The sequence below is a fragment of the Ascaphus truei genome, chromosome 3, assembly GCF_040206685.1.
Source record: "Ascaphus truei isolate aAscTru1 chromosome 3, aAscTru1.hap1, whole genome shotgun sequence".
NCBI lineage: Eukaryota > Metazoa > Chordata > Amphibia > Anura > Ascaphidae > Ascaphus > Ascaphus truei.
In genome coordinates, this window is record NC_134485.1 from 127487629 (window position 1) to 127500215 (window position 12587).

General features: G+C 47.4%; 1 protein-coding gene across 5 annotated transcripts in view; it reads right to left on the minus strand.

Annotated features, from left to right (window-relative positions):
- The window catches only part of ACACA (acetyl-CoA carboxylase alpha), a 286049-nt gene that overhangs the window by 269827 nt on the left and 3635 nt on the right, over positions 1-12587 (minus strand). For 2 of the 5 annotated variants that reach the window (XM_075589503.1, XM_075589501.1), the window contains exon 1: positions 9220-9413. The exons of 1 other annotated variant lie outside the window; for it this stretch is intronic. In XM_075589503.1, coding sequence (XP_075445618.1) covers positions 9220-9272 — 53 coding nt within the window. In that variant the 5' untranslated portion in view covers positions 9273-9413. Of the gene's footprint in view, positions 1-9219; positions 9414-12587 lie in introns of those variants that run through there. 2 more of the 5 variants (XM_075589505.1, XM_075589502.1) reach the window with 1 other exon arrangement.

Genomic DNA, 12587 nt, shown 5'->3' on the forward strand with positions numbered 1-12587 from the left:
CATCACCGTCGTGATGTCATCAAACCTCGACGCACATTTAGCGTGACACGACCCTGCTACACTTACATAGTAGATGATATTGAAAAAATACATATGCTCATCAAGTTCAACCTATGTTAAATTGAGACGACAGATACTTTATCCTATATTTGTACTTGCGGTATATTGATTCAGAGGAAGCCAAACAAAAAACCCCAGAGTCATATCATCCAATGATAAGGGGAACAATAAATTCCTTCCTCATTCCAAATAAATCAGATTTCTCCCTGAATCAAGATCCTTCCCATATTTATTTATTTGGTACTGTATATACCTGTATACCTTTCCTTTCTAAAAAGTTGTCCAACCATTTTTGAAGATATCTATTGCATCTGCCATCATAGTCACATCATAGTCTCCCCCTTAATATAGTTCTGGTTCTTTAGGAACAGGTACACAGGTAAATGTCTTCTTAATTAACCATGGTTGCGTTGCTTATTTATCTTTAACACATCAAACTCCAAAACTAAGGCTCCAAGGAGGGTTATATGAAAATTACAAAAGTGATGAAAAGATTAAAAATATTCTGTAGTGCACCAAAAAAATACAGCTGCAGGCAAGAATTGCACAAGGTCTATGGACAATTGACCTACTTGAAGATAAAGACTTCTGCAACGTGATTACCTTGACTAACCCAAATTTGCTAAATACACCAAAGACAATCCATATCCCTACACTAAGCCACAGAAAGGAGATAACAGGGAAGTGCTGAGGAGATATAGCTAGGGCAGGGGGGAAATTGAATATGGATGAGTAAGAATGATGTAACAATAAAGAAGAAATAGTTTTCTTCATGTATATACAGTACAGGCGGATTTAACATTTTGCCGTCCATTGGCACTTACCCGGAGCCGCCGCCGCCTCCTGCGCCGCAACATCACGTGACAATGTGTTTCCATGACAACGCATCACTTTGTGGCATCACAGCGTAATTTTACGCAGTGATGCTGCAAAAGGAGGAGGCAGCACGAAAGAGAAGGTAAGAGATCTTTACAGAGGACCCATGCTCTCCCCCAGTAATCAGTGGGGAAGAGAGCGGGGCCTCAGAATGCCGCCCCCACATGTTGCCGCCCTAGGCCTGGACCTATCAGGCCTTACAGAAATGTTGCCACTGGGTGGGTGGGTTGCGTGTGTATGTGTACACACACACACACACACACACACACACACACACACAGAGGGTTCACAGTTTTAGTGTTAGGACCTGCATTTTTGGTTTACCTTGACGTTGGAATGCAGGCTTCCGACACTTTGGCCAAAGGGTTTAACTAAATAAACAAGTTATTACTATTATTATTCAAGTATTTATACTTTATACTCATTACCATATATGTTTTGTCAATTTGATGTAGCATTGGGCACCAGTGTCTTCTGTTGTACGTATACATTTGCCACGCTCAGTAGCACTCATTTTGGCATAAATATATATTCATGATGTGGTGGATGTAGGAGTTTGAGCTATCTGGGAATGTGTGTTAATTAAAATATATATCTATATACATATTTGTGCCTTAGGAGAAACTCTGTGTCAAACTTACACATGTTCCTAAAGATGGCATTATTAATATTTTTCTTTGGGTGTTATGGTTTCTTTGGCAACCCTTGGATATTTTAATCTAACAGTGGGACTGTAAGAGATGTGTGCAGAGGTTAATATAATGGAGACCGATTAGAGTGAAATTCTATCGGCTTTATTGGGCCTGTTCCTTTATCCAGGCAAAAACATACAAAAAAAACAATAAAATAACAAGCCCCTATCTATCCCTTTGTACGGGCTAACTTACTCCCCCAGACCCTATCTGCAGGACTGGAGGGATATTCCCATTACCAGCATATCACCCCAATGTCTCAGGAGGTACCTTCCATGTCAGTCTCTGGCAGGTTCCTGGGTCCTCTGTGTCCAGGAAATATAGGTCTCTGGGTGTCTTGATCTCAGCACAGCCTTTGTGCTCAAGACAGTGTCTGTGTGCAGACTTCTCTGCTTTCCAGTGTCAGCCCAAATGTGAGCTAAGGAATCCCTCTCCTGTTTCCAACAGGAGGCTTTTCTTAGAGCTCTAATGTGGCCAGGTGGAGTCTAGTTAATTGTGTGTCTGCAATTAACCCGCTCCATGCTGGATTTAGAGGCAGTTTCTCTCAAACTGTGTTAAGTCCCTATTACAGGGACCATGTTTGTCCAGTATCAGGAATGAAAACTGCCATTAAAGCTTTTAAAAAAGCTTAAGTAGTCATATTTTTTTTTTAAATTCATTCAATAATATGCATCAATACCATCTACACACTTGACGGTGAGGGGGGATAACCAGGCTCACTAATAAAGGTTGCGTTGTTTGGTTACCTCTGATCCATGTATTGGGGCTCAGGAGTGTCAGCTCTTGAGCCTAACTGTTGTATAACCATATTGTAAAATTATGTGGCAATAAAGAATTTATGTTTTTACCTTTACAGGAGTGCCAGCAAGCAGAGATTGCTTGGCTATGAGTTTCAAGGGGGGTTTTGCCGAGAAAGTGTTGTCAGACTGTGCCTAGCTAGTCGGGGTCCAGAGTTGCTGGATACCCCAAAAATGTACCCGTGAATCAGGTCGAATTCCCAAATACATATAGGCACATTGTCCCGACAAAATCTCCCCTTCAAAACGCATGCGCGACTCACCGCTAGGATTCCCTGCTTCAGCACAGACCAGAAAGGTAAATGGGGCATAAGGATGTGAGGTGTCCCTGAACTTGTCAAGGGGTTCCTATGTTAAGGGGGATAACTAATTAATGCTCAGATCACCCAGAACTCGTATAGGGGTTCTGGGGTACTCCAACCATAAGGTTGTGAGGAGTTTTAAAAGTCCAAGTCTATTTGCAGTGTATGGGGAATATGGCTAGTAAGAAATAAAGTGCAGCTTTTTATTCTATTTCCCATACCAGAAGACTTATGAAAGTTTAAAGTGTATATTTTATTATTATTATTGTTACAAGTATTTTCTCGTACTACAGAACTGGTTTGTTAAAAAAAAAATAATAAAAAACATACACACATGTAGGATATTGCTTGAACTGCAGCCTTTATAAATGTATACTAAAATGTACAAAAATACAACACGGACACACAGAGTTGAATTAAAAAACAAATTGTTGGTCTTCCAGCACCAGAAGGTGTCTTATGGCGGAAGAGTGCTTACAAAGTGCACAAGAAATAGGTGTTATTGCACCTTTTTTACACGTGGCTAATGCATTTACAATGGAGGTTGCTCCCGCCTGTGTGCTGTGTGTTTGCCCTGCTGCAACGTAACAGCGGGAGCATTAACATCTGTATGAGCCTGTAGACGGACGTTCACAGAGGTACACAATTGGAGACTTTTATAAGGTGAGATTATAATAAGGCTTTATTGTGCCTTTTCCTTTTCATCAGGAAATCCATCCAAACACAGGGGGGGGGGGAACAAAGCTTCTATTCACTTGGGAGTATTTCTAGTGAAACACTATGCAATAATTCACATCTCCCTTAGTCAAGCATTTCTCCCAGCCCCAAACACATAGCATGAAATAAGCAGATATAAGAAGTCTCTTAAGAATGAAAGTCTTATCTGTTTCTTGGAGGGAAAATCTTCTCAGTTCCTGGTTCAGCTCCCTTCTCTCAGGGTGTGTCAGCTTCAGGTTTAGTAGTTTTCCCTGTGTCTTGAAATCAGCTCTGCTGTGTTTTCTGGCAGAGCTCAAGACAGGTCAGCTCCAGAGATCTGTGTTCTTCTTGGTCAGTCTCTCCTGGGAGACTCAAGAACCTCTGCTCTGTCTCCAAAGGTCAGCTCACAAGTGAGCTTAGGAGTCACTTCCTATCTCAACAGACAGGCTTTTGTAAGCAATCTAAATCAGGCTGGTGGTGTTTATTAATTGACTACCAGCAGTTAACCACCACACTGCTAGACTAAAGGCACATTACTTGAACAGGGATTACTCCCCTGCTACAGAGCCATATTGTTAGTACACAAACAATATCTGTTTCTCATTTCTGTCTGTGTTCTTTGTTATAGCTACATGTTGTTTCTGGCCAGTCAATTCCCAGAGCACCATATATATGTTTTTATGTTTAAAGTATGCTTAAGTGCCTATTTTACGAAAATACTGAAAACAGGATTTAAAAAAAAAATCTAATTTCGATTTTACTGCAATAATTGCTGCTGTGACACATCTGCACATAGTTGAGTAACCTTAATAACAGATTGTGGAGTAAGTTCAAAGGAGCAAGATCCACAGCGCTCTGTTAAATCAGGGCACACAACGTTACCTAAATAGGCAACAGACCTTATTTCTCTGGAGTTTAAAAAGTATCCACTAAGCTAATTATATGCAAGAAAAACATCTGTTAGTTATCTAATTAGAATAGGTTTAACACCATGTTAAGCTTAACATGGAGGGAGGGGTGGAAAGGAGGGACTTATTTTGCTGACATGTATGCACCTTGGGAAGGTGTTTTGGGCTGGAGAATAGCAGCTGAGATTTGGTTCCTTTTTTCTGTTGGATAACATCACCTGCTTACCGGGCCGTAGAGCGGGAGCAATGGTGGAAAGGACGTTCTGCTGTTCATTTCCAGATTGTGACCCCGGGTGGTGTGAATGCCTGTCTTACAGCTGCTTATATATACAGTAGGATACCAGGATATCCATGAGGAGAAAGTTAGAGTGCTGAAGGAGAGAGAGGCAGGGGCGGATTTACTATTAGGCAGAGTGGGCTATTGCGGCAATTTTGGGGGGGAGAAAATGTGGGTGTGTATGAGAGAGCCTTAACTTTTCCGGAGAGGCCCCCTCCTGTAGTGCTGCAGCAGAAATGTAAGTCTGCCACTGGAGAGAGGTGGAAATAATTGGGGACATCATAAGGTATTGAGGTATTAAAGGAAAGTGAGGGGAGGGAGAGAGAGAGATAAGGGGGAGAGAAAGAAGGGGATTGGGGAGGTGAGAGGAGGGGAGGGATGAGGTTGGTTTCTTAGAACTCCTGAGCAACACTGGGTACTTTCAGCTAGTAATAGAATGAATGGAGTAATTGCTGTGGGGAAATGTTGGATTTTTGAAGGAGCCAGAGTGAATTAACCCAATATGCTCCTACTAGTGGGACCCGAGAGATCATGTACGTATGAGCAGTAATTAATAGATATAGATACATTATATATATATATATATATATATATATATATATATATATATATATATATATATATATATATATATATATATATATATATATATATATATATATATATATATATATATATATATATATATATACACACACATTATATACACACACACGCTGATTTGCGATTCTATAACAACATACAGCAGGGCCCCGCTTCTCGGCGATCCGCCGATACCGAGAAAGAGGCCGCCATGTTCTCGCATGTGTAGAACGGGCCGGCCCGGGGCGCGCATGCGCAGAATGGAGGGGTTTCCTTCTGTCGCGCATGCGCAGAACGGCACATTGCCGGTCTGCGCATGCGCACCTAACGAAAATCGCCGGTTCCACTTTCCGGCGGGTCCTCGGAACAGAACCCGCCGTATTAGTGGGGCCTTCCTGTAGATGACTGCTTTTTATTGTCCAATAGATACCCACTTCTCTAGCTATTTTATGTGCAGACTTGCATTTCTTTGTCTGTTTATGCTGTGTGTAATTTCAGACCCTTGCAGATTATTTTTACTTTTTGATAGTCTGCTAATAGGCCTATAATAATTTTGATGTGTGTTCATGTATCTTGTCTTTTGTCTTAGGGATATGGTCTATTGACGTCCATGAAAGGCCCCAATTTTTAAGGGTTTTTATATGATCTACATTTGGGGGCATTTGCTGTGCATAATACCGGACATTACATGTGAAAAACTTTACATCAATTCAATTAGTATTTGTTTGTGCTTTATCATCCTTATGAAAATAATACAAAAGGGAGCCAACTAATAAGGACAATGTCACAGATCATAGTATTGTTCTCCTTATACACTGGCGATTGACAGTGCCAGTAGCCCTATAATCCCCCACGCTCATAGAAAATAAGTAAATAGCGGGGATATGACATGGTTAAGACCAGGATGGCTGTCATCTGGATGATCTTGCAGTTCATAAAATGAAGAGGGGGAAAAATAGGTGGGGCATATTTAAGTAGTATTTTGTTAATCTCTTAATAACAGCATTTTTCTTGATCTCTACAAGCAGATCTCCACCACAACAGGCATCCAATAACTTTCACTAAATAAAGAAACTATATGTTCGTAGCAAAATGCAGGGGGAAAAAAAGTATAAAGGGGTCATTCATAAATGCATTTGCTACAGAAGCACCCATTATTTGTGGCGGTAGGAACAAGTTACTGGGCTTAACTGTGCAGGAATGGGTTTTGAGAACATATGTATGTGTACCACGTTAATTTATATGTTACATTTATCAAACCCTTTTCAGCAGTTTTGAACACAGGCGTCCTGCAGTAGGAGCTCGCAGCTGGCAGCTTTTTCATCTGGTTTTACATTTTCTTGGACTATGGAGACTGTTATTCTATAGGTCTTGCCACATCATCCACTTTAGTCCAGTGGTTCTCCAGGCTATTAGTGCATTAGCACAATGTTGTTACACTCGGAGAATACGTTTTTTTTCTAGGTATTACAGTGCCTTACTGCAATTTTATGAGACAGTTTCGAGTTTGCTTAAAATTCTAGATAATTCATACTGCAATGGTCTGTTCTAGTCTGTGCTCATATAAGTAGAATTTATACTTGTGCACTGCTAGCATAATGTTAATTCTTCTTGAGTGAACTAGAGTTAGGGGTTATAGTATTTATACTGTACTGCATTTTGTTGGACAGCCTGTTCTTATAGAGGTAGTGTCAGACACAATTGGTGTTTGTAGTACCCCACTGTGGGATATCTATCTATCTATAGACATTACCCCTTTTTGTATCCATTGATGTTTGTTCATATTATTAGGGAACTCCTGATTGTGACAGGGGTAAGGGAAGAACCTAGATCGGATTGATCTAAGGGAACGGGCCAGAAGAAGGGGCTAGGTGCCCCGAACCTATCGTTTCCCTCCTTATCCCCCTCCCCTTTTGTTTCCCCCGTCTATCCTACCGTGGTTCCCTTCCCTCACATAGGATTTTTGTTCTGTGTATTATGTAACATAGGAGTATGTGATTTTGATCTGCCATTTAGTCCATAGCTGTCATTTGCACATCATGGATATGTGTTGTTGTTTGCCTTGTACAATCTTTATATATCGGTAAAAATTCTTATTTTAACATCCTCTCTCTACCATTCTTTCTTGGAGTGCTGGGAACAAATTCTTTGTTCTATATTGTAAAGTTGGAGGGAATCAGGGTTCCTCCTCGTTCCCGTGCACCATTCAGGCATTTACCTCTTTATATGCTTCATTTTTAGGTGTTGCTAAATTTTTTATACTTTCTACATATTACACACACACACACACACACACACACACACACACACACACACACACACACACACACACACACACACACACACACACACACACACACACACACACACACACACCATTATTCTGTCATTATAATTTGAAAAAAATGACAAGCACCATCGCAGGTCGTGTTTATGGCGGAAATTATTTTTCTCCAAAAACATCCAATATACCGTCACACTTTACATAAGAAAGAAAATAGATTTGAGGTATCCTCACTCAGATCCCGCCCCATGTCTGACATGTTGGGGTTGGTGCATTGCCCGACTTTGCCACTGACAAATACTGCTAATAATAGGTTTTTTTCCCCCCTGTATAGTGCCGACAGTGTACCCAGCGCTGTACATAGAATTTTTGCAGGCCCACATCCCTGCTCAATAGAGCTTACAATCTCTTTTTTGGTGCCTGAGGCACAGTGAGATAAAGTGACTTGCCCAGGGTCACAAAGAGCCGGCACCGGGATAATAACCTAGAAGACATTTCTTTCCTACAGTAGGACTCTCAATACCAAATTTTAGACATTAAGGTTTTTTTAATTTAATAGCAATAGTGCCGATCAAGTCACTACGACACGGAAACTCCCTTAGGCCTCGTCCCCACTGCTTGCGGCTACGGCGCGAACAAGATACGGTCCCAGTCACTGCGCCTGCAGAAAACGTGATGCGCGTCCACATTTGCCAAAAGACAAGATTTTTGTCTTTTGGAGCGGTGGCCGAGCGTTTGCCACGTCACTGCGGCATTTCAGCTAATGAGGGCGAGACAGCTGTGTGACGTCATGGCCACGCCACCCCCCTCCCCCCCCCCACACATCTCAATCTCCTGCTCTTCTCCTGACGCACAACCACAGACCATAGGTCGCGGCTGAAACTGTTGCACGTGCCGCCAGCTGCTCCGAAGCGCGCGCACAGCCCTGAAGTCAATGCGAGTTTCCGTGCGTTAGTGCCGCGATCTGTAGCATCGCAGTGAGCAGCTGTAAATATTTCCTACAGTTAATAATGCTTCAGTTCTCGTTTTTTTACGCCACGGCTGTTCATGTACAATTTTGCCAGCAGTCGCAGGTGGCCACACACTGTAGTCACGGTTATGAAGTGAGCACACAAAGCTTGTAAAACAGAAAATTGGATCAAGCTGCCACCTCTCTCATGCTCTTTGCCTATGTTTGGCATTTATTCTAAAAATTAACAAACAACTAAATAAATGCAAAAAGGGTTCTTTAATCTAAACCACAAAATAATGAAATACAAAAAATAATGACTAAAACAAAAACAAAAAAAGTTAGCATTTCATGCCTGTTCCAAAGTATCGATGTACATCAATTCATAGCAAAATCAATCGTAGCTATGCTAGTGTTCCAAGGATTTTGCTGTACCCAACGGTGAGCACCTACTGAAAATATAACCTTTCAAAATCAGGTGACTTCATGGTCCAAATAACATTTGTTTAGATTGCATTTATTCTTATCCTTGCATCAGTCCCATCAAATTGTATTTCCTACAGCATATGTGGCCAGAATAAATCCCCTTGGGGCTTTACACCTTAAACACTGGATGGACACCCCTGTTCTACAAATAACTGTACAGCTAACAAGTGTAACAACTTATCAGTGTGCACTGACACCCCTTACTGATGTATAGTGCTGCATTTCCAGTAACATTCAGGGAGGGGGACCCTAGGCAACATTTGCTTTGTATTAGAAGATAAAACACAAGGTACCATTAGTAACAGCCTACCTCCACAATAAGTGGTATTTGATTCCTGAAGTGCCATCTGCAGGGTCCTCCATGCTGCTCTAAATAAGGGTTTCCTCAATAAACATTTATGTGGGTCAGTTATCCGACTCGCAACACTTCCAACTGTTCAGCTCCAGCAGCAAAGTAAAAACTGAAGAGAAGTAGGGAAAAGAAAAACTGAATCTGCCCTGCACAAGCCTGTTTTTGTCCCGCACTCGGTCAACGGGATCACTGATTGCGTAAGCTTCTTACCTTTGGCCCTCATCCCCACCCCTTTAGTGAGAGTGACCCTGTGACATCACTTCATGCACTCATTCAAATGGGGCAATATGGAGCCAAAAGCAAAAGCAAGGCAAGAAATAAAAGTACAAAAGACATTACACGGATTTGTTTGAGTCCTTTTGCCCAATTACATAAGGACCGCCTTCGTCTTCTTGAGTTCTAAGTGTATTATGAAAGGCAGGGCAGGCCCACCACGTCAACGCATGAAGTAATCTTATACTATATTAGTGAAAGCACTGTATGTTTGCCTGCCTGCCTGCCTGCATGCATGCATGCCTGCCTGCTGGATGTCCGGTGTCCCTAGCGGCAATCTCATTGGTCCCTTGGCCCGCCCGCCCCCGCACACCTCTCATTGGCCTCACACACTCACACCACCCCCTTGGCCCGCCCCCCACACCTCTCATTGGCCTGAGGCGGAGTGACGGGCCAAAGGTCCAAAAAAATAAATAACACACACACACACACACACACACACACACACACACACACACACACACACACCTCTCTCCCCATCACCTTTTCCCCCCTCCCCAGCGGCATCACCTCTTCCCCCTCCCCAGCGGCATCACCTTTTCCCCCTCCCCAGCGGCATCACCTCTTCCCCCTCCCCAGCGGCATCACCTCTTCCCCCTCCCCAGCGGCATCACCTCTTCCCCCTCCCCAGCGGCATCACCTCTTCCCCCTCCCCAGCGGCATCACCTCTTCCCCCTCCCCAGCGGCATCACCTCTTCCCCCTCCCCAGCGGCATCACCTCTTCCCCCTCCCCAGCGGCATCACCTTTCCCCGCTCCAAATCACCTCTCCCCCCTCCAAATCACCTCGCTTCCCGCAGCTGCCACGCGGCGCGTAAGATGGCGGACCCCCTTCCTCCCTCGCGGCGCCGAGTCAGACGGTGGCGGCGCCCGGAAGTACAGGTAGGTGTCGCTCCCCACCTCCGGCGCCAAACGGAACTGAGAAAGGGCGCATCAACTGAGGTGTGTGTGTGTGTGTGTGTGTGTGTGTGTGTGTCACTGTCCACTGCCCCCCCCTCCTATCCACTGCCCCCCCCCTCCTGTCCACTGCGTCCCCCCTCCTGTCCACTGCGTCCCCCCTCCTGTCCACTGCGTCCCCCCTCCTGTCCACTGCGTCCCCCCTCCTGTCCCCCCTCCTGTCCACTGCCCCCCCTCCTGTCCACTGCCCCCCCCTCCTGTCCACTGCCCCCCCCCTCCTGTCCACTGCCCCCCCCCTCCTGTCCACTGCCCCCCCCCTCCTGTCCACTGCCCCCCCCTCCTGTCCACTGCCCCCCCCCCTCCTGTCCACTGCCCCCCCCTCCTGTCCACTGCCCCCCCCTCCTGTCCACTGCCCCCCCCCTCCTGTCCACTGCCCCCCCCCTCCTGTCCACTGCCCCCCCCCTCCTGTCCACTGCCCCCCCCCCCTCCTGTCCACTGCCCCCTCCCTCCTGTCCACTGCCCCCCCCCTCCTGTCCACTGCCCCCCCTCCTGTCCACTGCCCCCCCCCTCCTGTCCACTGCCCCCCCCCTCCTGTCCACTGCCCCCCCCTCCTGTCCACTGCCCCCCCCCCTCCTGTCCACTGCCCCCCCCCTCCTGTCCACTGCAGGAAATGCAGGGGGAGGAATCCATGCCTTTGAGGCGCCCCCCCCCCTCCCTTTGACGCCCCCCCCCCTCCCTTTGACGCCGCCCCCCCCCCTCCCTTTGACGCCGCCCCCCCCCCTCCCTTTGACGCCGCCCCCCCCCTCCCTTTGACGCCGCCCCCCCCTCCCTTTGACGCCGCCCCCCCCCTCCCTTTGACGCCCCCCCCTCTCCCTTTGACGCCCCCCCCTCCCTTTGACGCCCCCCCCCCTCCCTTTGACGCCCCCCCCCCCTCCCTTTGACGCCCCCCCCCCCTCCCTTTGACGCCCCCCCCCCCCTCCCTTTGACGCCCCCCCCCCCTCCCTTTGACGCCCCCCCCCCCTCCCTTTGACGCCCCCCCCCTCCCTTTGACGCCCCCCCCCTCCCTTTGACGCCCCCCCCTCTCCCTTTGACGCCCCCCCCCTCTCCCTTTGACGCCCCCCCCCCCCTCCCTTTGACGCCCCCCCCCCCCTCCCTTTGACGCCCCCCCCCCCTCCCTTTGACGCCCCCCCCCCCTCCCTTTGACGCCCCCCCCCCCTCCCTTTGACGCCCCCCCCCCCCTCCCTTTGACGCCCCCCCCCCCCTCCCTTTGACGCCCCCCCCCCCCCTCCCTTTGACGCCCCCCCCCCTCCCTTTGACGCCCCCCCCCCCTCCCTTTGACGCCCCCCCCCCCTCCCTTTGACGCCCCCCCCCCCTCCCTTTGACGCCCCCCCCCTCCCTTTGACGCCCCCCCCCTCCCTTTGACGCCCCCCCCCTCCCTTTGACGCCCCCCCCCTCCCTTTGACGCCCCCCCCCTCCCTTTGACGCCCCCCCCCCTCCCTTTGACGCCCCCCCCCTCCCTTTGACGCCCCCCCCCCCTCCCTTTGACGCCCCCCCCCCCCTCCCTTTGACGCCCCCCCCCGCCTTTGACGCCCCGCGCGCACACACTGACTGACTGCCGCACGCACGCACACACTGACTGACGCGCACACAAAGCCTGACTGACGCACGCACACACTGACTGAGGCACACACTGACTGTGTGTGCGTCAGTCAGTCTGTGTGTGTTTGTGTTTCTGCCTCAGACTCACTGACGTGCGAGCAAACACACAGTGACTGACGCACACACGCTACATGAAGCTGTAAAGGAGGGAGGGAGGGGGGGGGACTGGATTGATGTGAATGGGGGACAAACAGAGAGAGGGGGGAGGAGAGAGAGGAACGGGAACATTACATCCCGGGCAACGCTGGGTCTCTCAGCTAGTAGAATATAAAAAGGAAAATATAACATCACTGAGTTCCCAGCTGGCAATGTATGGGCGCGGAATAACTGGTAGGATATAATAATGTATAGAGAGTGACCATTGCTCTTTTAGGCTGTGCCTATAGTGCCAGCGACGTTGCGTCAAAACAAACGGAGTGCCGCCGTCGCGTGCGCTTATAGTAAATGTGACGGCTTGGTCGCGATTGCTGGACGTCATCTCAATTTGATTTTTTCCAGA